The 25641-nt window shown below is 44.3% G+C and overlaps 1 protein-coding gene across 1 annotated transcript in view; it reads right to left on the bottom strand.

Annotated features, from left to right (window-relative positions):
* The window catches only part of mta1 (metastasis associated 1), a 46199-nt gene that overhangs the window by 10065 nt on the left and 10493 nt on the right, over positions 1 to 25641 (bottom strand). Inside the window, exons 4-7 of the mRNA XM_035743572.2 lie at positions 20648 to 20741; positions 2701 to 2833; positions 2452 to 2515; positions 804 to 921 (exon numbers count right to left, since the gene is read on the bottom strand). Of these exons, the coding sequence (XP_035599465.1) occupies positions 804 to 921; positions 2452 to 2515; positions 2701 to 2833; positions 20648 to 20741 (409 nt within the window). The remainder of the gene's footprint in view (positions 1 to 803; positions 922 to 2451; positions 2516 to 2700; positions 2834 to 20647; positions 20742 to 25641) is intronic.

Raw genomic sequence — 25641 nt, 5'->3', positions numbered from 1 at the left:
CAGTGAGTAAGCAGTCAGCACAGTCACCAGTGAGTAAGCAGTCAGCACAGTCACCAGTGAGTAATCAGTCAGCACAGTCACCAGTGAGTAATCAGTCAGCACAGTCACCAGTGAGTAATCAGTCAGCACAGTCACCAGTGAGTAAGCAGTCAGCACAGTCACCAGTGAGTAAGCAGTCAGCACAGTCACCAGTGAGTAAGCAGTCAGCACAGTCACCAGTGAGTAAGCAGTCAGCACAGTCACCAGTGAGTAAGCAGTCAGCACAGTCACCAGTGTCAGCACAGTCACCAGTGAGTAAGCAGTCAGCACAGTCACCAGTGAGTAAGCAGTCAGCACAGTCACCAGTGAGTAAGCAGTCAGCACAGTCACCAGTCTGATACACTATTGGACTAGACAGCCCTGTGGTTAACAAAAGTCAATTTAGTTCTGGCTAAATTGACAACCGTCTTGGGGTGTTGTGGTTACGATTTCTTCGATAGAGGGATCCACAAAACGGTGAATAGCCTGCCCTTTGACCCTCTCCAACTCTATTTGTGTGACATGGCTCCTCAGTAAAACTCACTTTGATAACACACTCCTTGTCATCACGTTGCAAATTTGTTCCAATTGCAGTGGGTTTATTAGGCAGTGGGACAGACGCCCATGCCCTCCTACTGACTGAGCCTTGAGATGAGATTGGACCCTGCTTGCACTACCAGAGAGAATACTAGCCAGGAGGCTAATCTACCAGCCAGCGTGTCACATTTACCTATGGAAAATGCTAACCGTCCAGTTTTGTGTACGAGTGTCTCTGGCGTACGTACCCTCTTTAAGGAAGTCTGTGATGTCTGCCTGGTACTTGTTCCCCACCCTGATCTCCCCTTTATCAGCCAGCAGAGTCTTCTGTTGGGGGTCGTAGACCAGGGAGTAGAAGAACGCATCCTGGAGAGAGAGAGAGGGAGGAGGAAGAGAAGTGGGAGGGAAAAAAAGGAGGGATAGAGAGAAGAGAGACATTAGAAAAGAGTTAGAAGTAGGAATTAAGAAATTGAGTGGGGTTGTGGATTGTGTGTGTGTGTGTGTGTGTGTGTGTGTGTGTGTGTGTGTGTGTGTGTGCGCACGTATGTAGAGAGCAGTCTTTCGTCTCCTCATTACTGACTGTGAGAAGAACATTCTGGGTCAACACACTGAATTATTCATACAGCACTAAGTCTCACAACTAACACACATCACAGTCAGTTGGACACAGGCACACACAAACTCATCCAACATGGTCATACAGTACCAGTCAACAGTTTGGACACATCTACTCATTCCAGGGTTTTTCTTTATTTTTACTACTTTCTACATTGCAGAATAATAGTGACATCAAAACTATGAAATAACACACATAGTAACCCAAATTAAATATAAGTAGCCACCCTTCGCCTTGACAGCTTTACGCACTCCTGGCATTCTTTCAACCAGTTTCACATGGAATGCCTTCCCAACAGTCTTGAAGGAGTTCCCACATATGCTGAGCACTTGTTGGCTGCTTTTACTTCACTCTGCAGTCCAACTCATCCCAAACCATCTCAATTGTGTTGAGGTCGAGGGATTGGGGAGGCCAGGTCATCTGTTACAGCACTCCATCACTCTCCTTCTTGGTCAAATAGCCCTTACACAGCCTGGGAGGTGACAAAATATATCCAATCTGGTTTGCGCTTAGTGGGACTATCACTGCAGAATGCTATGCTAGCCATGCTGGTTAAGTGTGCCTTGAATTCCAAATAAAATCAATGAGTGTCACCAGCAAAGCACCATCACACTTCCTCCTCCATACTTCACGGTGGAACCACACATGCGGCTATCATCCATTCACCTACTCTAAGTCACACAAGGACACAGCATTTGGAACCAAAAATATCAAATTTAGACTCATCAGATTAAATGACAGATTTCCACCGGTCTAATGACCATTGCTTGTGTTTCTTGGTCGAAGCAAGTCTCTTATTCTTATTGTCTGTTACTTGAACTCTCAAGCATTTATTTGAGCTGCAATTTCTGAGGCTGGTAACTCTAAAGAACTTATCCTCTGCAGCAGAAGTAACTATGTGTCTTACTTTCCTGTGGCGGTCCTCATGAGAGCCAGTTTCATCATAGCAATTGATGGTTTTTGCGACTGCACTTGAAGAAATGTTCAAAGTTCTTGACATTTTCCGTATTGACTGACCTTCAGGTCTTAAAGTAATGATGGACTGTTGTTTCTCTTTGCTTATTTGAGCTGATCCACATGCGTTATTTCATAGCTTTGATGTCTTCACTGTTATTCTACAATGTAGAAAATAGTTTAAAAAAATAAAAACCCTTGAATGAGTAGGTGTGTCCAAACATTTGACTGGTACTGTACATCAAAGCCATACATAAGAGGCTATGGCACACACCATTCACTCTCTGAGAAGACAGTGTGTGAGGACAGTAAAGACAGCCACCTACCTCCCGGTCCAGATATGATTTCAGAGCCTCAGTCTCATTGAGCAGAGTGACACAACACTTCCCCCTGAGACAGACACAATCTGATTGAGATGTAGCTCTTAAATACAGTACAGCCGTATAACACCAATGCGTTCCTATAATACAGGTGAAAGTGCCATCTGTTTTCCAGGCTGTGTTTTAACATATAACAACTCTCATGGTCTGTAGCAAGGAGCTAACATAAGGTGAGATGGTAAGTACATGTCATACCGGATGTGTGTAGCAGGTAATGACTCTAGCTGCCGGGACAGGAACAACTCTCTGTGTCTCAGCTGGTGTTTCTGTTTCTCTGGCAGGTCAACTGGGTTCAACTCCGGGTTCTCCATCTCCTCCTCCAGCTCTCCTGATAGGGGTCAAAGGTCATGTTAGTTAACTCGCACACACACACACACACACACACACACACACACACGGGGGTTTCGGGCAGAACTGGCAAGGACTGAGCCAAGTGCGGGCACCACATACTGAAGAACCAGAGACCTAGAGCGAAAAACTAAAGGATTAGATGCTACAGAGATTTGTTTTCCAGGAAAACAGTGACGACAAACAAAAACAGTATTCACACCATGAAGGTAGCTAGGGTAATGAGGCAGATGAGCTAGGGTAATGATCCATAGGAGTTCACGTCAATGCTTTGTGGCACTGCAGGTGCCAGGCTCATTTAGTAAATGAGAATATTGATCCCTGCCTGGACTGGTGAGTTTGTCTATAAGCCCCTCTATTCTCCCCCAGCATGTTTCTCTCTAACCTCTCCCTCTATTTCTTTCTTTATACCCCCTCTCCATGTGGGAGAAGACACAGAAGAGACTGTAATTGCAGCAGGCGTTGGATGCGTGTGATCTATGAGGAAGGAGCTCAGGGCGGGAGGGAGACGAGGGGGGAGGCGAGAGAGCGACAGTGCATTCGGAAAGTATTCAGACCCCTTCACTCTTTGTTACGTTACAGCCATATTCTAAAATGGATTCAACATCCCCACAGCATGATGCTGCCACCACCATACTTCACCGTAGGGATAATGCCAGCTTTCCTCCAGATGTGACACTAAGCACTTCGGCCAAAGAGTTCAATCTTGGTTTCATCAGAGCAGAGAATCATGTTTCTCATCATCTGAGAGTCCTTTAGGTGCCTTTTGGCAAACTCCAAGCGGGCTGTCATGTGCCTTTTACTGAAGAGTGGCTTCCGTCTGGCCACTCTACCATAAAGACCTGATTGTTGGAGTGTTGCAGAGACGGTTGTCCTTCTGGAAGGTTCTCCCATCTCCAAAGAGGAACTCTAGAGCTTTGTCAGACCATTCTCCCCCGATTGCCCAGTTTGGCCGGGCGGCTAGCTCTAGGAAGAGTCTCGGTGGTTCTAAACTTCTTCCATTTAAGAATGATGGAGGCCACTGTGTTCTTGGGGACCTTCAATGTTACAGAAATGTTTTGGTACCCTTCCTCAGATCTGTAAATCAACACAATCTGTGCCTCTCGGAGCTCTATGGACAACTCCTTCTACCTCATGGCTTGGTTTTTGCTCTGACATGCACTGTCAACTGTGGGACCTGTCTCATAGCAAAGGGTCTGACAACAAAAGGATCTGTTTTTAAATTAAATTAAAACCTGTTTTTGGTTTGTTATTATGGGGTACTGTGTAGATTGATAAGGAAAACAAATCATTTAATCAATTTCAGAGTAAGGCTGTAACGTAACAAAATGTGGAATAAGTGAAGGGGTCTGAATACTTTCCAAATGGACTCTGTGTGATTAAGATCCACATCTATATATATATATATATATAAGGAGCGAGGGTGACCGAGAGAAAGAAGGGAGAGGGAAGACGAGAGAGACCAGCAGGCACATGCTCCAGCTCATTTGAAGTTTCATTAGAGAAGGCGCTAGACCGGAGACAGGGAGACCCAGGAGAGAGGGAGACTGAACCCAGAGAGAGGGAAACCGAGACCGGAGAGAGGGAAACCGAGACCGGAGAGAGGGAAACGGAGAGAGGAGACCCAGAGAGAGGGAAACAGAGACCGGAGAGAGGGAAACAGAGACCGGAGAGAGGGAAACCGAGACCGGAGAGAGGGAAACCGAGACCGGAGAGAGAAGCAATCAAAGGATTTCCAGGCGAAGGGAAGTGGGACCAGAATCAATAAGTGCTCACTCTTGCCAACACTCACTCAGCACCCACAAGACAGACTCTTATAGAGACTCTCTTCTTATAGACACCATCACAGAATGGACAGACACTACAGTCCATAGTCCCACAGCCAAACCAATCTGACAAATCATGTACGTTCAGGCAATAGATAGTTGGCCAATGGGCATAACTGATGCGGACAATATAGCTAGAGGGATCTTTTACCATGCCATTTCGGAATCGGACAATATTAGCTAAAAATGCCTTGGTAACAGCCCGATGTCTAGTTTAACACCATGCCTAAACCTTGCGCGCATATCTATCGGAATCGGACAATATTTAAAAATGCCAACATCGGTAACAGCCCGATGTCTAGTTTAACACCATGCCTAAACCTGATGCATATCTATCGGAATCGGACAATATTAGCTAAAAATGCCAACATCGGTAACAGCCCGATGTCTAGTTTAACACCATGCCTAAACCTGATCGGAATCGGACAATATTAGCTAAAAATGCCAACATCGGTAACAGCCCGATGTCTAGTTTAACACCATGCCTAAACCTGATGCGCGCATATCTATCGGAATCGGACAATATTAGCTAAAAATGCCAACATCGGTAACAGCCCGATGTCTAGTTTAACACCATGCCTAAACCTGATGCGCGCATATCTCGGAATCGGACAATATTAGCTAAAAATGGACAATAGTTTAACACCATGCCTAAAAATGCCATAACGGAATCGGACAATATTAGCTAAAAATGCCAACATCGGTAACAGCCCGATGTCTAGTTTAACACCATGCCTAAACCTGATGCGCGCATATCTATCGGAATCGGACAATATTAGCTAAAAATGCCAACATCGGTAACAGCCCGATGTCTAGTTTAACACCATGCCTAAACCTGATGCGCGCATGTGCAAATTGATTTTGCCCCCCCCCACCACCACCACCACCACGACACAAGTTGAAATATCAAAACAAACTCAACCAATTATATTACATTTGGGGACAGGTTGAAAAGCATTAAAACATGTATGGCAATTTAGCTAGCTAATTTGGGATATAAATGTTGATTTGTTATTTTACCGCTACTCCGACAATTAATCCACACATAAAAACAGTCAACCGAATCGTTTCTAGTCATCTCTCCTCCTTCCAGGCCTTTTCTTCGTTGGACTTTATGCGGCGATTGGCATCTAACTTTCAGAATATGGTGTAAAACCAGAACCGACCGACCTCAGTTAATCTTTCAAATCACCCACGTGGGTATAACCAATGAAGAGCTGGCACGTGGAGACATTCTTCTATAAACCAATGAGGAGATGGGAGAGGCAGGACTTGCACCGCGTTCAGCGTCACAAATAGAACTGACTTCTATTTTATCCCTTGGCTACGCAGAAACTTGTTGGCTAGCGCGAGCAGTGCATTCATTGAATAACATGCATGCGTACATTTATTTTGCAACGCACGCGACGTGAGCAGTGTGGTCAGCACGTAACACCGATGTCAAAGCTGACGTGCATACCTATATAACGTAGGTACTTGACTTAAACGTTGCGCTACAAGTATTCCTAACCTAGTCCACAACGTCTGCTGTGTGGATCGGAGCAGTCATTTGAAAGAGTAAGAATATTTCAGCGAGACAACTAAGGTGAAATCCATTAACGCCAAGATCATGGAATTCATTGCCCTTGACAATCAACCGTTCTCTGTCATGGGTGATGTTGGCTTTTGCTATTTTTCAGATGTTGCCCTACCGGAGTTGCACAGTAATAACTGCCATTAGCTTCACGACATACTATGGAACGCCGTTTGGGTCTTTGCGTGTCAAAAAAAATATGTCAAATAAACAAGCAAACACAGGACACGAACGGTGTTTACACAATACCGTGTTGGTAATAAAGTGTTATTTGTTCGACCGCAACTTCTGGGGTAGCGAGCTAGCTTTAGCTTGGTACCTGGCTAGCACCAATACAACCAGCCTGAAAACAATGACCAGTAGAAACTGCAGTCATTTTCATTATTCTTAGCAATGATTTAGGAATCCTTGTGAGTAAGTATTAGCTAGGTAGCCACTTGTTCACCTTTTGAAATTGAACTTCAGTTCATGAAAATAAATAGCTAGCCAGCTACTTAGCCCTGTTGCCCAAAGCTAACGTTAGAAGCAGCCAGCCAGCGCCATCTGGCTAGTAGGCTCGATCGTGTTGTGAAGCTAGCCACAATAAGGATTAGGCACAATAGTTGAATTTGCAGTTTGCCTTCAACATAAAAGTACCTATTTGAAAGCAATGCAGAAGGTTACAATTGATGGAATCATGACATATTTAGACTAGATAAATGTTAAACAAGGTTGGAATCTGAAGTTGGAATGTGAAGCAATGAAATGGGGTATCAGTCTACTCGGTGCCACCCACAGAAAACAACTGTTAAGAGTTTACACACATATTAGCGTTGTAGCTCTTATCTCGGGACTGTGTGTGTGAAATCACCTCCCCAGTCAGCCCATTGCGTGTATTGACATTCATAATGCACTGTACAGCTTTACCTAAGGATTGGGGATTAATGAAATGGGGTATCAGTCTACTCAATACTAGAGGTCGACCGATTAGGATTTCTTAACGCCGATACCGATTATTGGAGGACCAAAGAAGCCGATACAGATTAAATCGGATGATTTAAAAAAAATGTATTTGTCATAATGACAATTACAACAATACTGAATGAACACTTATTTTAATCTAATATAATACATCATTAAAATCAAATTAGCCTCAAGTAAATAATGAAACATGTTCAATTTGGTTTAAATAATACAAAAACAAAGTGTTGAAGAAGTACAATATGTGCTATGTAAGAAAGCTAACGTTTCAGTTCCTTGCTCAGAACATGAGAACATATGAAAGCTGGTGGTTCCTTTTAACATGAGTCTTCAATATTCCCAGGTAAGAAGTTGTAGGTTGTAGTTATAGGACTATTTCCCTCTATACCATTTGTATTTCATTAACCTTTGTTCTTATAGGCACTTTAGTATTGCCAGTGTAACAGTGTAGCTTCCGTCCCTCTCCTCGTTCCTCCCTGGGCTCGAACCAGCAACACAACGACAACAGCCACCATCGAAGCAGCGTTACCCATGCAGAGCAAGGGGAACAACTAGTAGAAGGCTCAGAGCGAGTGACGTTTGAAACGCTATCAGCGCACGCTAACTAGCTAGCCATTTCATTTCGGTTACACCAGCCTCATCTCGGGAGTTGATAGGCTTGCTCATAAACAGCGCAATGCTTGACGCACAACAAAGAGCTGCTGGCAAAACGCACGAAAGTTCTGTTTGAATGAATGTTTACGCTCCTGCTTCTGCCTACTATCACTCAGTCAGATACTTGTATGCTCAATCAGATTATATGCAACGCAGGAAACGCTAGATAATATCAACCATGTGTAGTTAACTAGTGATTATGATTGATTGTTATAAGATAAGTTTAATGCTAGCTAGCAACTTACCGTGGCTTACTGCATTCGTGTAACAGGCAGTCTCCTTGTGGAGAGCAAAGAGAGAGAGGCAGGTCGTTATTGCGTCGGACTAGTTAACTGTAAGTTTGCAAGATTGGATCCCCCGAGCTGACAAGGTGAAAATCTGTTCTGCCCCTGAACGAGGCAGTTAACCCACCGTTCCTAGGCCGTCATTGAAAATAAGAATGTGTTCTTAACTGACTTGCCTAGTTAAATAAAAAGTATAAAAAATAATAAATACATTAAAACATAATGATAATAAAAATCGGCGCCCAAAAATACCGATTTCCGATTGTTATGAAAACTTGAAATCGGCCCTAATTAAAATCGGCCATTCCAATTAGGTCGGTCGACCTCTACTCAATACATGTTGTTTTCCCAACGTCCTCCTCAGAGTTATTAGACTCCAAAAACATCCACGCTGTATTGTTTTTCCTCGGGAATAGTGTTCAATATACATAGGTTGACAAAAAATGTGGCTCAATTCACAGTTGTTTCAGAGTCCCGCAATAAGAGCTACGACGCTAATGTTCTCTGGGTGTCACTGAGTAGACTGATAACCCATGTCATTGATCCACAATCCATAGATAAGACTACAGTGAAATAAGTATGCCCCAATGCAGTTCTAAAAGAATAATACATTCCGTGTGATTAACAGATGTGAAATTAACAAATTGTGTCTTTTGTTGATTTATATATAACATTCCATCCTCATTAGCATGATCTATTCAATTTTGGCATAAATCTACTTTGTATTCATTTACATCACTGTCTATGACATACTTTTATTTTGAAGGCAAACCGCAAAGTCCAATATTGGGCTTATCCTTATTGTGGCTGGCTTCACAAATGGGTCCGACCCACCATTAATCAAATAAGAGCAGTCTTATAAAATTAGGGTTATTTTTAGATGACACCTAGCTATATAGTTTGCTAGCAACTATAGCTACTGAAATAGATGTCGTTTTGCTATGTTGTTCAACCTCTTGTCGTCTGAGATTCCCAAAGATTGGAAAGCAGCTGCGGTCATCCCCCTCTTCAAAGTGGGGGACACTCTTGACCCAAACTGCTACAGACCTATATCTATCCTACCATGCCTTTCTAAGGTCTTCGAAAGCCAAGTCAACAAACAGATTACCGACCATTTCGAATCTCACCATAACTTCTCTGCTATGCAATCTGGTTTCAGAGCTGGTCATGGGTGCACCTCAGCCACGCTCAAGGTCCTAAACGATATCTTAACTGCCATCGATAAGAAATATTACTGTGCAGCCGTATTCATTGATATTCAACCTTCCAGGCAAGCTTCAATGCCATACAACTCTCCTTCCGTGGCCTCCAATTGCTCTTAAATACAAGTAAAACTAAATGCATGCTCTTCAACCGATCGCTACCTGCACCTACCCGCTTGTCCAACATCACTACTCTGGACGGCTCGGACTTAGAATACATGGACAACTACAAATACTTAGGTGTCTGGTTAGACTGTAAACTCTCCTTCCAGACCCATATCAAACATCTCCAATCCAAAGTTAAATCTAGAATTGGCTTCCTATCCTTCACTCATGCTGCCAAACATACCCTTGTAAAACTGACCATCCTACCAATCCTCGACTTTGGCGATGTCATTTACAAAATAGCCTCCAATACCCTACAACAAATTGGATGCAGTCTATCACAGTGCAATCCGTTTTGTCACCAAAGCCCCATATACTACCCACCATTGCGACCTGTACGCTCTCGTTGGCTGGCCCTCGCTTCATACTCGTCGCCAAACCCACTGGCTCCATGTCATCTACAAGACCCTGCTAGGTAAAGTCCCCCCTTATCTCAGCTCGCTGGTCACCATAGCATCTCCCACCTGTGGCACACGCTCCAGCAGGTATATCTCTCTAGTCACCCCCAAAACCAATTCTTTCTTTGGCCGCCTCTCCTTCCAGTTCTCTGTTGCCAATGACTGGAAAGAACTACAAAAATCTCTGAAACTGGAAACACTTATCTCCCTTACTAGCTTTAAGCACCAACTGTCAGAGCAGCTCACAGATTACTGCACCTGTACATAGCCCACCTATAATTTAGCCCAAACTACCTCTTTCCCTACTGTATTTAATTTATTTATTTTGCTCCTTTGCACCCCATTATTTTCATTTTTACTTTGCACATTCTTCCATTGCAAATCTACCATTCCAGTGTTTTACTTGCTATATTGTATTTACTTTGCCACCATGGCCTTTTTTTGCCTTTACCTCCCTTATCTCACCTCATTTGCTCACATCGTATATAGACTTGTTTATACTGTATTATTGACTGTATGTTTGTTTTACTCCATGTGTAACTCTGCTTTGCTTTATCTTGGCCAGGTCGCAATTGTAAATGAGAACTTGTTCTCAACTTGCCTACCAGGTTAAATAAAGGTGAAATAAAATAAAATAAATAAAAATGTTCTTGTGGAAGAACATTGTTTGCATCCATGATCTAGCTAGCTTTTTAAAATTTAAATGACCAGCCCTGTAGGTGAGCGAGACAACTTTACCAGCATCACAGCATACGTATCAATGAAGCATTGTGACATGAAATACAAGTGAGTGTAATCAATGTGTAATAGCCACGCTAAAGAAATGAATGAACGTGTTAAATTATTCTGTGACGTGCAGTCATATACAGGTCCTGATTGGTCAACAAGCTTATTTGACGTGTATTAACGAAACAGCACAGCAAGTATGTGAAAGAAATAGGTTTTGATTATGTTTTACTGGTAATGGGGACATACGTAAATGGTCAGAGTGGTGTGTGTGTGTGAAGTGTGTGTAACCTTTATTTAACTAGGCAAGCCAGTTAAGAATTATCTTTTACAATGACGGCCTGGCCTACCCCGGCCAAACCCGGACAAAGCGGGGCCAATTGTGCTCCGTCCTATGGGACTCCCAATATTAGTTTTGGATTACATTATATTTGACTAGTCGGCTGTACCTGGTCAATAATAAAAATCGCAGTACATATAGAATCACAATACATATTGTATAGGCAGTACTGTGTTAATATCGTCCCAGGCAATTCCCAGCCCGAGTTGAAGAGGGTCAACCATCAGGCCTGCTTTGGCCTGGGGGTATGTAGCCAGGTGGTAGACAGGTGCAGTGGCACCATTATCACCAGCCCCTGACTGACTCCCTGAGCCATGACCCACTCTATCCATAAAAAGACACAGCCAATTTTGTGGCACATCACCAAATCCATACTCTCCACAAATTGCCTCTCCATGCCTCTCCTGCCCGTACCAATTCTCAATTATTGATGAATGAGAGGCCTTACGAGTAGAGGGAAAGAAGAGAGGAGCGACACCTCAGATCCTGAGCTCTGAAGGACTTTTACTTTATTTCAATGATGCATTCTTCTAAAAGTTATGAAGTCTAGCCTACATTGAGAAACGGTTCTTCTGTACTTCCCCACTCGTTTTTTTTGTGAATGGATTCATTGTCACCATTGATGTCTATTGTTTACTGAAACCAACAGCCTAGAGTTCTAGAGCTCTCAGAATAGAAACGGAAATTAAAGAGAGGCTAAGTCATATGGGCCTGAGGGAGGGGCCAGAGGAGCAAAAGGCCATGTCAGTGGAACCGACCACTCAGGAGGCAGCTCTGCCGACAGGGGCGGGGCTAAGACATGGAGTAAGGGTGCAGTCACAGGCCCTCTAAGGGAAGGCTCCAACCGAATCCCGGCAAGGGAAATATTTGATCTGTGACTCACAGCACACACACACACACCGCACAGGCAATAATCCAGAATGGAGAAAGAAAGCCATCCGGTACAACACAAGGACAATGTTCCACAGGGCCACTCTCAGAGTGTAAAGTTCCCTCTCCCATTTCCAAACACACACACTGTTTGGGAAAGCCAACAGGCCCTCAGATTTCCCCCTTTTCCCTCTTTGTCCTTGGGCTGACGGCTCCAGAACTCAGACAGGATACAGCAGCAGCCCACCACCACACCCATGGGGTGAAGAGCCATTCCTTACATGCATACTTCACATATTGCAAATGGCTGTCTGGGGTAGCGTCCCAAACGGCACCCTGTTCCCTACATAATGCACCGAGTCCAGGTCGCAAGTAGTGCACTATATAGGGAATAGGGTGCCATTTGGGACAATTAGGAATTCTGGAGGGACTGACTGATGGTGCTGGCTGCACATAGAACCAAGAGGCCCATACTCCACACACAAACCAGCACAAGTTGGGACTGTCCGGGACACACACAGCTCTCAAAAATGAACAAGTGGTTCTCCCGCAGGAACACACAGAGAAAGAGAAGAGAGGAGAGAGCTCATGGACTCCTGGGTTTTAGAGTTGGATAAATGTAGATAAACTTGCATTTTTTTCACAAGGACTTATACAGTATACTAACCTAAACATTAAAACCTCCAATCCAATTTTTTTTTACTTGATTTTGGACAAAATGACCTGAATGGACTATTACTAACTAAGGACTATCAAGGAAGAAAAAAAACTTCTAACAAACCAAAACCTGCAGAAGAAACACAGTGGAACCTGGAAATACCCTCCAACACAAAACTGAGTGAGTAATATTCAGTCCGAAGCTACTAGCCAAAAATGAAAGGACAATAATCTCTAGGTAATTTTGTTATGTAAAGCTACCCTAAGTCTGATCACACCTCTTCAAACTAAAGGATAGTCACACCACCCACCCCCCTCCAGCACTGAACACACAGAGGTCCCACAACTGCACTACTCCTCCATCACTCAGAGCGAGACACGGTGGAGCTCAGAGCGAGACACGGTGGAGCTCAGAGCGAGACACGGTGGAGCTCAGAACGAGAAGCGAGACAGGGTGGAGCTCAGAGCGAGACACGGTGGAGCTCAGAGCGAGAAGCGAGACACGGTGGAGCTCAGAGCGAGACACGGTGGAGCTCAGAGCGAGACACGGTGGAGCTCAGAGCGAGACACGGTGGAGCTCAGAGCGAGACACGGTGGAGCTCAGAGCGAGAAGCGAGACACGGTGGAGCTCAGAGCGAGACACGGTGGAGCTCAGAGCGAGAAGCGAGACACGGTGGAGCTCAGAGCGAGACACGGTGGAGCTCAGAGCGAGAAGCGAGACACGGTGGAGCTCAGAGCGAGACACGGTGGAGCTCAGAGCGAGAAGCGAGACACGGTGGAGCTCAGAGCGCTAGCCCACACAATCCAAGCCCACAAAACAGACTAGCACACAACAACCCCCCCCAACAAGACCTGAAAGGCAGAAGGTGGAGATGGACAGCTGTCAAAGAGCTGGCTGCTCTACGGACTAAGACAACCTAAAGAGGTACAGATGGCACTGAAGGACGAGGTCGGAAAGCTGAGGTGTGACAGAGAGCAGGACAATCCCCCAGGCAAGACAGCAGAACAGCCCGACTCAGACCTGGTCCACAACACCACAGTGGGACAGACAACAAAGGACCCGCCAACCCAACAGACACCACCCCCCGTCAGCCCTCCTGACAACCCCCCCCACATCCACTGAGGACACACATGACAGAGATTGTGCTACACATTGACTCAAATGGCAAATACATTCAATAGGATAAACTTTTTCCCCAAACACAAAGTGGCTAAACCCTGATTCCCAAACACAAGGCATGTCCTGGAGCTATTGTCAGAGGACAGACTAGGGTTCCCCAGCCACCTAATTCACAGGCACAAATGACCTGAGGGGCCAGCAGGAAAGGGTGACAACAGCACTCAAGGGAGTAATTGAAAAAGCTTCTTCCACTTTCCCCAACACACATGTGGTAATCTCCACCCTGCTACCACGAAAATACTTTCACACTGCCACCATACAAAGGATGAATGCAAGAATTTCACGAGACTGTGCCTCAAAACCTAATGTCTACCTGGCCCACCACTCCACCCTGGACTTGAACAGCCTTTACAACCAGGTCCACCTCTACAAGGCAGCAATCCAAACTTTTGCCAGGACCCTGAAGGACATCACCCTCAGCTGCAGCCCCAGCACCTCAGACAGGAGCAACAGACACCAACGCCCAGACCAGCGAGACACCCTCCCAGACCGGCAAAACCCCCTCCCGAAGGACATGCAGAGAGAACCCACGCCAAGAGGACCTACACCCAGACCACAGCATCACCAGCCACACCCCAACCAGCTAAGACCACCCCAAGCAAACCCTCACCACACCCTATGTAGGCCACCCCATATCAGACCTATGCCCCCCCGCCCCTGCGGCAAGGACCTCAACATAACAGGCCATGAGCAGAGCAACAGGCCCAACCCTCACTATTACCCCCACCCAAGCCCATCCTTCGACCTAAGCGGTATGTATCAGATGCTCAACATGCTCTGCTCACATCTACTGTGATGGTCTGGGCCTAAACCACACAAAAACAACACTAGACGCTATGGAACACAAAGCTTCTACTATCTCATCCTGGAATATACAAGGTCTGATGTCATTTGCATTTGGCCTAAAGAGCAGCAAACTAGACTTCAAAGAAATTGGAAATACAGACAGTCATCCTACAAGAAACACTGTATAAAAGAGCTGGATGCACTGGTTGCCCTCTAGGTTACAGAGAGCTGGTAGTCCCATCCACCAAACTACCAGGTGTGAAACAGGGAAGAGACTCAGGGTGTATGCTAATTTGGTATAGAGCAGAACTAATCCACTATTAAATTAGTCAAAACAGGAACATTTTACGTCTGACTAGAAATGATTAAGGAAATTATCTCAGAAAAATGTCCTCGTGTGCTAGCTATATCCCCCAACAGAATCCCCATACTTTAAAACGATGACAGCGTCTCCATCCTAGAGGGGGATCTCAACCATTTCCAGGCTCAGGGACATGTACTAGTCTGTGGCGAACAAAATGCCAGAACTGGACAAGAACCAGACACCCTCAGCACACAGGGGGACAAACACCAACCTGAAGGTGACAGCATTCCCTCCGCCACATGTCTCACTAGACATAATATACTATAACCAACAAAAACGGGTCACACCTCCTACAGCTCTGTCACACGCTGGGTAAGTACATAGTCAATGGTAGGCTGAGGGGACTCCTACAATAGGTACACCTATAGCTCATCTCTTGGCAGTAGTACCGTCGACTACTTTATCACTGACCTCAACCCAGAGTCTCTTAGAGCATTCAGTCAGTCCACTGACATCACAGCAAAATCATGTGGCATCAAAACCAAAGGAATTGAATAATAAATCAATGCTATAGATGGAAGGAAAATAGTGTGGAGAACTACCAAAAAACAATTAGGCAACAACAAATTCAATACCTTCTAGACAATTTAGCTGGAAAAAAAGGTTTCACTGTGAAGGTGTAAACTTAGCAGTAGAAAACCTAAACAGCATATTTGACCTCAAAAAATTTAAAATGTAAAGCAGACAACCTAAGAAATTAACAATGACAAAAGGTTTGATGAAGACTGCAAAAACCTAAGAAATTGAGAACCTATCCAACCAAAAACAGAGACCCAGAAAACCTGAGTCTACGCCTTCACTATGGTGAATCTCTAAAGACAGAAATACACTACGGAAGAAGGAACAGCACATCAGAAATCTGCTCAATGTAATTGAAGAATCCATCAAATCTAACCACTTCTAAGAAAATTGGAAAACTCAAAAACAGATGTATGGATATACCACTTCTCCGATCTTTTTTGCTCTATAACAGATCAGAAAAAAACATATACATGATCAAATACAAATCTTAGAATCAACTATTAAAAGACTCCCAAAACACACTGGATTCTCCAATACATTGAATGACCTACAGGACAAAATACAAACCCTCCAACTCAAAAAGGCCTGTGGGGTTGATGGTATCCTCAATGAAATTGGCTATACTTAAACTGTTTATCATCCTCAGCTCTGGCATCTTCCCCAATATTTGGAACCAAAGACTGATCACCCAAATACATAAAATTGGAGACAAATTTGACCCCAATATCTACCAGGGGATATGCGTCAACAGCAACCTTGGTGGAAAATCCTCTGCATTATCATTAACAGAAGACTCGTATGTTTCCTCTAGAGGTCGACCGCTTAAATCGTAATGGCCGATTAATTAGGGCCGATTTCAAGTTTTCATAATCGGTAATCAGCATTTTTGGACACCGATCATGGCCGATTACATTGCACTCTACGAGGAGACTGCGTGGCAGGCTGACTACCTGTTATGCGAGTGCAGCAAGGAACCAAGTTGTTTTATGCTAGCTAGCAACTTATCTTATAAAAAAAAATGTATCAGCATAATCACTAGTTAACTACACACGATTGATGATATTACTAGTTTATCTAATTGTCGTGCGCTGCATATAATCGATGCGGTGCCTGTTAATTTATCATTGAATCACAGCCTACTTCGCCAAACGGGTGATTTAACAAGTACAGTCACGAAAAAAAGCACTGTCGTTGCACCGACGTGTACCTAACCATAAACATCAACGCCTTTCTTAAAATCAATACACAAGTATATATTTTTAAACCTGAATATTTAGTTACTATTACCTGCTAACATGAATTTCTTTTAACTAGGGAATCTGTCACTTCTCTTGCGTTCTCTGCAACAGAGTCAGGGTATATGCAGCAGTTTGGGCCGCCTGGCTCATTTATAAACTGTGTGAAGACCATTTCTTCCTAACAAAGACAGCCAACTTCGCCAAACGGGGGATGATTTAACAAAAGCGCATTTGCGAGAAAAAAAGCACAATCGTTGCACGAATGTACCTAACCATAAACATCAATGCCTTTTTTAAAATCAATACACAAAATAATATTTTTTTAAACCTGCGTATTTAGTTAAAAGAAATGCATGTTAACAGGTAATATTAAACTCTGGGTAATTGTGTCACTCTTGCGTTCATTGCACGCAGTCAGGGTATATGCAACCGTTTGGGCCGCCTGGCTCGTTGCAAAACTAATTTGCCAGAATTGTACGTAATTATGACATAACATTGAAGGTTGTGCAAAGTAACAGGAATATTTAGACTTATGGATGCCATCCGTTAGATAAAATACGGAACGGTTCCATATTTCACTGAAAGAATAAAAGTTTGTTTTCGAAATGATAGTTTCCAGATTTTACCATATTAATGACCTAAGGCTTGCATTTCTGTGTGTTATTATAATTAAGTCTATGATTTGATATTTGATAAAGCAGTCTGACTGAGCGATGGTAGGCAGCAGCAGGCTCGTAAGCATTCATTCAAACAGCACTTTACTGCATTTGCCAGCAACTCTTCGCAATGCTTCAAGCGTTGCGCTGTTTATGACTTCAAGACTATCAACTCCTGAGATTAGGCTGGTAATACTACAGTACCTATAAGAACATCCAATAGTCAAAGGTATATGAAATACAAATGGTAGAGAGAGAAATAGTCCTATATTAACTAATAGACAAACAAAAAGGCAAAATCCTCATACTTTGTTGATTTCAAAAAAGCATGACTCAATTTGGCACGAGGATCTGCTATACAAATGGATGGAAAGTGGTGTGGGGGAAAAAAAAACATACAACATAAAATTGGCAAAAAAAATGTTTTATTTCCACAGGAACAGGGGGGACGGGGAGACGGGGAGACAGGGATGCAGCTTAAGCCCCACCCTCTTGAACATATATATATATATCAATGAATTGGCAAGGGCACTAGAACAGTCTGCAGCACCCAGCCTCACCCTACTAGAATGTGAAGTCAATTGTCTGTTTGCTGATGATCTGGTGATTCTGTCCCCAACAAAGGACGGCCTACAGAAGCATCTAGATGTTCTGCACAGATTCTGTCAGACCTGGGCCCTGACCGTAAATCTCAGCAAGACAAAAAATAATGGTGTTCCAAAAAAGGCCCAGTTGCCAGGACCACGAATACAAATGTAATCTAGACACCGTTGCCCTAGAGCACACAAACAACTATACATACCTCGGCGTAAACATCAGCGCCACAGGTAACTTCCACAAAGATGTGAATGATCTGAGAGACAAAGCAAGAAGGGCCTTCTATGCCATCAAAACAACTAAATTCAACATACCAAATTAGGATCTGGCTAAAAGTACATGAATCAATTATAGAACCCATTTCCCTTTTTTGTTGTGAGGTGTGGGGTCGTTGTGAGGTGTGGGGTCAACTCACCAACCAAGAATTCACAAAAAAATGGGGCAAACACCAAATCCTCTGCGTACAACGTAAAACAGCAAATGCCTGCAGAGCAGAATTAGGCCGATACCCGCTAATAAACTAAATCCAGAAAAGCGCTGTTAAATTCTACAACCACCTGAAAGGAAGCAATTCCCAAACCTTCCTAACAAAGCCATCAACTACAGAGAAATTAACCTGGAGAAGAGCCCCCAAGCAAGCTGGTGCTGGGGCTCTGTACACAAACAGACCCAACAGAGCCCCAGGACAGCATTACAATTAGATTCAACCAAATCATAAGAAAACAAAAAGATAATTACTTGACACAGCAAAGAATTTACTGGCCATAAATAGAGAGTACACAGTGGCTAATACATGACCACTGTTCCAGACCCAAAATTAAGGAAATCTTGACTGATGTACAGACTTTGTGAGCATAGCCTTGCTATTAAGAAAGGCTACCACAGGCAGTCCTGGCTCTCAAGAGAAACAGGCTATGTGCACACTGCCCACAAAATGAGGTGGAACTGAGCTGCACTTCCTAACCTCCTGCCAAATGTATGACCATATTAGAGACACATACTTCTCTCAGATTACACAGATCCACAAAGAACTCGAAAAATAATCTAATTCTGATAAACGCCCATATCTATTGGGTGAAATACCAGTGTGCCATCACAGCACCAAGATTTATGACCTGTTACCACAATGGCAACCAGTGATGAAAAAGCATCATTGTAAATACAACCTGTTTATTTATTTCCCCTTTTGTTTCCCTTTGAACTATTTGCACATCATTGCAACACTGACATGACATTTGAAATGTCTTTATTCTTTAATGTTTACAGTTCATTTCACTTGTTTTGTAACATTTTTATCTATTTCACTTGCTTTGGCAATGTAAACCTGTTTCCCAAGCCAATAAAGCCCCTTAAATTAAATGTCGAGCTCCTCCACAAAAAAACAACCCACTGACACAGAATCCCCCCCACTTCTCTGCACACACGCTACGACACCCAAACTAACATTCAGCCCCACAGATGCAGTCGTATGAGTGGACACAGTAGTGCAGTCAGTGAGTTAGGCCTTGGGAGTGTTGCAGTCCAGAAGGCTTAAATTCTCTAGTCAGTCAGATCCTGGGTCTGATGCAGAGCTCCCTCTTCTCAGTCTCAACATAAAAAGGTCCAGTAATGAGCAGCCCAGTGAAACCACATTCAACAAACTCACAGCTACCGCCGGCAACAGCTACCGTCGGCAACAGCTCCCACCCTCACAGCTACCGTCGGCAACAGCTCCCACCCTCACAGCTACCGTCGGCAACAGCTCCCACCCTCACAGCTACCGTCGGCAACAACAGCCTACCGGCAACAACAGCTACCGGCAACAACAGCCTACCACCCTCACAGCTACCGGCAGCAACAGCTACAACCCTCACAGCTACCGGCAGCAACAGCTACAACCCTCACAGCTACCGTCAGCAACAGCTACCACCCTCACAGCTTCCGTCAGCAACAGCTACCACCCTCACAGCTACCGTCAGCAACAGCTACCACCCTCACAGCTACCGTCAGCAACAGCTACCACCCTCACAGCTACCACCCTCACAGCTTCCGTCAGCAACAGCTACCACCCTCACAGCTACCGGCAACAACAGCCTACCACCCTCACAGCTACCGGCAACAACAGCCTACCACCCTCACAGCTACCGGCAGCCACAGCTACCGTCAGCAACAGCCACCACCCTCACAGCCACCGGCTGCAACAGCTACAACCCTCACAGCTACCGGCAGCAACAGCTTCAACCCTCACAGCTACCGGCAGCAACAGCTTCAACCCTCACAGCTACCGGCAGCAACAGCTTCAACCCTCACAGCTACCGGCAGCAACAGCTTCAACCCTCACAGCTACCGGCAGCAACAGCTTCAACCCTCACAACTACCGGCAGCAACAGCCACCACCCTCACAGCCACCGGCAGAGCGAACATACACAAAACACTGACATTTGCCTAGATTAGTCCAAGACGGATACATAGGTCGTTCACTACACATTCACTCTTCAGGCAGAAGTCATTAGGTTAAATTAGGTTTAGATTGCACATCTGAAAACCTTATACACCGAGCACTTGAGTTACTGTCCATTTGATCTATACAAGGCGATGAAGTGTCATTGGATGCTGAATGGTGGTTAGTGAACAGGTCTCTCTTGCAAGACGTTTAATCGGAATGAGAATAGCCTGTTTAAAAAGGTTCCATCCATTCAAAAGTGGTTTCTGACTGAACAGTCACTACTAGAGGATTTGAATTTTAGCATTCGATGTTGAACAGTGGTTAGATGGTGAAGACTTCTGATTGAACAGTGAACCGTGCGTGTCACTCACGTGCGTGTTTGTCGGCCAGGGCGATGAGTGTCGAGGAGATGTCCCTGCGTCGATAGAAACACACCACTTTAGCCTCCACGTTTCCATTGGCAGTCTGCAACACAACACGAGAGAGATGAGATGGAGGGTTACCATGGTAACGACCGTAATCCGCCAGCCCAGCCTGCCACACGTCATTGGTCACACACCGAGAGAGTAGAGTTGGAGTTTGCTGATGATCTGAGAACAGAAAGATCAATACCAGCTAGGCTTATACGTACTAATGAGAAACTAGCCCGGTGAAGTTTTACATGTTGTAGAAACAGTAGCACAACTAGGCTAGGCCTACGTAATAACTAAACTATTTTACATTTCAGTGTTGATTGGTTGATCAAAGTGGGTCGACTACTCATTGATGAGGCACATTTATCTGAATTAGTCTTCGCTTGATTCATCACCTCCTTCCTTCTCAAAAGGCTTCGGAGTAGATGACCCAAAGTCCCTCCCCTCTTACCTTTTCCTCCAATGCGTTGAGGATTCGGAGAAAGAATCCAGTAGAGACTTATCGGGAAAGAGACAGTGTTATGCCTGTCTGGACAGACTGACTGACATGAGAGAGGCAGCTTAGCTAGGCCTACACTCAGCTCTGTGTCTACTGTCAATCACAGACACTAGTCTCCAGTACAATTAAACAACCAGACAGGACAGTTGGCACCTGTTAGGACAAGGGCTGTTGCAGTGACAGTATCACCACCACACCGGCAGTCATGAGTCATACCTCACCAAATTCCACATGACCGTTGAATCACAGTAACTCGGCTTCTCCAAAACTGCACTCTGATGTCGCAGATGGTCATTAGTAGCCTACTAAACTTGCTAACAGCTAGTCGCTAATGGCCTGGTACTCAGCGCTCCAATGTCCCGCTAATCACTCGGACGTCAATGCAAATACAATCGAATTAAACACTTCATGAGAGCCCTGGCATTCAGAGTTTGAGCGGAATAGGATCCCCAGTTGCCCAGCGAAAGAAAGCCAGCTCCTCATAGCTGGTTGATGCATGGAATGAAATAAGTGTTCCTATAAGCCAGTGTTGCACAACATTTCTTCTATAGGCTTTGCAACAAAAATAAGCTATCTCTAGGCTTGGCCTACTATATTTAATTTCTCAACTTTCCTAATATTAAGCACATTGCTACGCTTTACAACCGGAGTAGCCTACCTGGCTGGCATGAAAAATAACTGCCGTAAAAGCTTGTAGATGGTGGTTGTAAGATGGCTGCCATATCATGGGCTCTTCACCAACCTTGCTATTTTTTTTTTTTTTTTTTTCTCTTCACATTTTTTGTACATAATGTTGCCGCTACAATCTCTTATGACCGAAAAGAGCTTCTGGAAATCAGAACAGCGATTACTCACCTTGAACTGGACAAAGAATTTCTCTTTAATGGAGTCGGGCAAGAGGGATTTACTCCAGGCACCCAAACAGGCCCTCATCCCCATCATTCACAGGAGAAAAAGACAGAAGAGGTATAGCGGAAAGAGATCGGGGTGTCTTGTGAGGATACGCCGCCGAGTGGCTAACCTGCCTTTGCCATCCGTACTATTGGCCAACGTACAGCCGCTGGATAATAAATTGGGACAAACTAAAAAAGCAACTATATCCTACCAACAGGAGATTAAAAACTGTAATATCTTGTGCTTCAACGAGTCGTGGCTGAACGACGACATGAATGACATACAGCTGGCGGGATATACACTATCGGCAGGATAGAACAGCAGCCTCTGGTAAGACGAGGGGTGGCGGTCTGTGTATATTTGTAAACAACAGCTGATGCATGATATCTAAGGAAGTCTTAAGGTTTTGCTCACCTGAGGTAGTCTCTCTCATAATACGCTGGAGACCACATTATCTATCGAGAGAGTTTCTACATTTTTCGTAGCTGTCTACATACCACCACAGACCGATGCTGGCACTAAGACCGCACTCAATGAGGTGTATACAGCTATAAGCAAAAAGGAAAAAGCTCATCCAGAGGCGACACTCCTAGTGGCCGGGGACTTTAACGCAGGGAAACTTAAATCCGTTTTATCTCATTTCTATCAGCATGTTAATTGTGCAACCAGAGAAAGAAAAAGGAACTAGACCACCTATACTCCACACAGTGAAGCGTACAAAGCTCTCCCTACATCCTCCTGATTCCTGCTTACAAGCTAAATTAAAGCAGGAAGCACCAGTGACTCAGTCAATATATATATTTTTTTAAGTGGTCAGATGAAGCAGATGCTAAGCTACAGGACTGTTTTGCTAGCACAGACTGGAATATGTTCCGGGATTCTTCCGATGGCATTGAGGAGTACACCACATCAGTCACTACTTCATCAATATGTGTATCGATGACGTCGTCCCCATAGTGACTGTACGTACATACTCAAACCAGAAGCCATGGATTACAGGCAACATCCGCACTGAGCTAAAGGGTAGAGTAGAGCTGCCGCTTTAAAGGAGTGGGACTCTAACCTGGAAGCTTATAAGAAATCCCGCTATGCCCTCCGACTAACCATCAATACAGGACTAAGATCAAATCGTACTACACTGGCGCCGACGGTCGTCCGATGTGGCAGGGCTTGCAAACTATTAGACACTACAAAAGGGAAGCACAGCCAAGAGCTGCCCAGTGACACAAGCCTACCAGATGAGCGAAATTACTTCTATGCTCGCTTCGAGGCAAGTAACACTGCAACATGCATGAGATCATCAGCTGTTCCGGGCGACTAATCACACTCTCCGCAGCCGATGTGAGTAAGGCCTTTAAACAGGTCAACATTCACAAGGCCGCAGGGCCAGACAGATTACCAGGACGTATACTCCAAGCATGCGCTAACCAACTGGCATTTGTCTTCACTGACATTTTAAACCTCTCCCTGTCAGAGTCTGTATTACCAACATGTTTCAAGCAGACCACCATAATCCCTGAGCCCAAGAACACTAAGGCAACCTGCCTAAATGACTACCGACCCGTAGCTCTCATGTCTGTAGACATGAAGTGCTTTGAAAAGCTGGAACACATATGTGAAACTACTGTTCATTGACTAGAGCTCAGCGTTCACCACCATAGTTCCCTCAAAGGTCAATACTAAGCTAAGGACCCTGGGACTAAACACCTCCCTCTGCAACTGGATCCTGCAAGCCCCCATGCTCATCGACTGGGCTGTAGTGGAGCAGGTTGAGAGCTTCAGGTTCCTTGGTGTCCACATCACCAACAAGCTATCATGGTCCAAGCACACTGTCGTAAAGAGGGCATGACAAAGCCTATTCCCCGTCAGGGGACTGAAAAGACTTGGCATGGGTCCTCAGAGCCTAAATAGAGATTGGATCATCAGTGGATCTGTTGGTGCGGTATGCAAATTGGAGTGGTTCTAGGGTTTCTGGGATAATGGTGTTGATGTGAGCCATGACCAGCCTTTCAAAGCATGTCATGGCTACAGACGTGCGCGCTACAGGTCGGTAGTCATTTAGGCAGGTTACCTTAGTGTTCTTGGGCACAGGGACTACGGTGGTCTGCTTGAAACATGATGGCATTACAGTCCAAAACTAATTTCACACATATTATTTAATATATGTAAAAGATTAAATTGAGAATAGTCTGATGGGTGAGAATATCATCACTTGTGAATGATGCCCAGCATGTTCAGTCTAAGACAAGAAACTGCACATACATTACCACTTTTTTTCTTTTTTCATGCATCATATAGTCGACCCCATAGAAACCTCATCAAAAACATGTAGGCCCATCACAACTAAAGAGTCCAAATAACTACAAAACATAGCCAATAGGCCTAGAACATGGTTGCAGAGCTCATAACCTACACACAGAGCCTAACGGAACGGATTCATATCAGCCCAGTAACTGCGCAATAGCGTGTGAAAACAGAGCGTTGACTCCCCGCCATTTAAAAGAGGATGCCAGCTTCCTCGTGCCGCTATATTTATTTGCTCAAATCTTAAAATGAAACACAAATCAATCTGCTTTACAACCGGTGTAGGCTACCTGGCACATTAACATGGGAAGCTCTTCCTCCGTTCCCTATTCAAGTGCAGCCCATGGATTACATGAGGGTTTTTTTGTGGGCCATTCTAAATAACATAAATCCACACATACTAGTAGACATGTAAAGACCAGATTTAAATTGACGATAGTCTGAGAGGTGAGAATATTATCAAGGGCTTGTCAAATTGTGGATGAAAGACTGATGGCGTGAAATAGCAGAGCTCTTTCCTTTCATGCAACTTTCTTTGCAAATCATTAGTTGCATCATGCAGCCTTAGAATGTATTAGGGGAAAAAAGGCAAACATGTAAATCGTTTGTATTAGTGTTGTCACAATAAGGGGGGTAATACTTGTTGACACTTGTTCCCGTTCTGCGCATGTGCCATGGAAAAAACCTGTCAATGAAATTCACACTTCTACTTAATACAGCAGATTGAATTTACTTTCACACTGTTTAGTGAATAATAGAATACTGCATAGAACGCAAATATGAGCAAAATCAGCCAAAGGCCTAACTGTGATTTGGCTGGAGGAATATACCGTTGAAGTCAGAAGTTTACATACACCTTAGCCAAATACATTTAAAACACAGTTTTTCACAAATCCTGACATTTAAATCAGAGTAAAAAATTCCCTGTCTTAGGTCAGTTCGGATCACAACTTTAAGAATGTGAAATGTCAGAATATGATTTATTCCAGCTTTTATTTCTTTCATCACATTCCCAGTGGGTCAGAAGTATATATACTCAATTAGTATTTGGTAGCATTGCCTTTCAATTGTTTAACTTGGGGTCAAATGTTTTGGGTAGCCTTCCACAAGTTGGGTGAATTTTGGCCAATTCCTTCTGACAGAGCTGGTATAACATTGTCAGGTTTGTTGGCCTCCTTGCTTGCACATTCTTTTTCAGATCTGCCCACAAATTTTCTATAGGATTGAGGTCAGTGTTTGGTGATGGCCACTCCAA

The sequence above is a fragment of the Oncorhynchus keta genome, chromosome 29, assembly GCF_023373465.1.
Source record: "Oncorhynchus keta strain PuntledgeMale-10-30-2019 chromosome 29, Oket_V2, whole genome shotgun sequence".
In the NCBI taxonomy this organism is placed as follows: domain Eukaryota; kingdom Metazoa; phylum Chordata; class Actinopteri; order Salmoniformes; family Salmonidae; genus Oncorhynchus; species Oncorhynchus keta.
The sequence above is the reverse complement of the archived record's forward strand: the minus strand, read 5'-3'. Positions and strand labels throughout refer to the sequence as shown.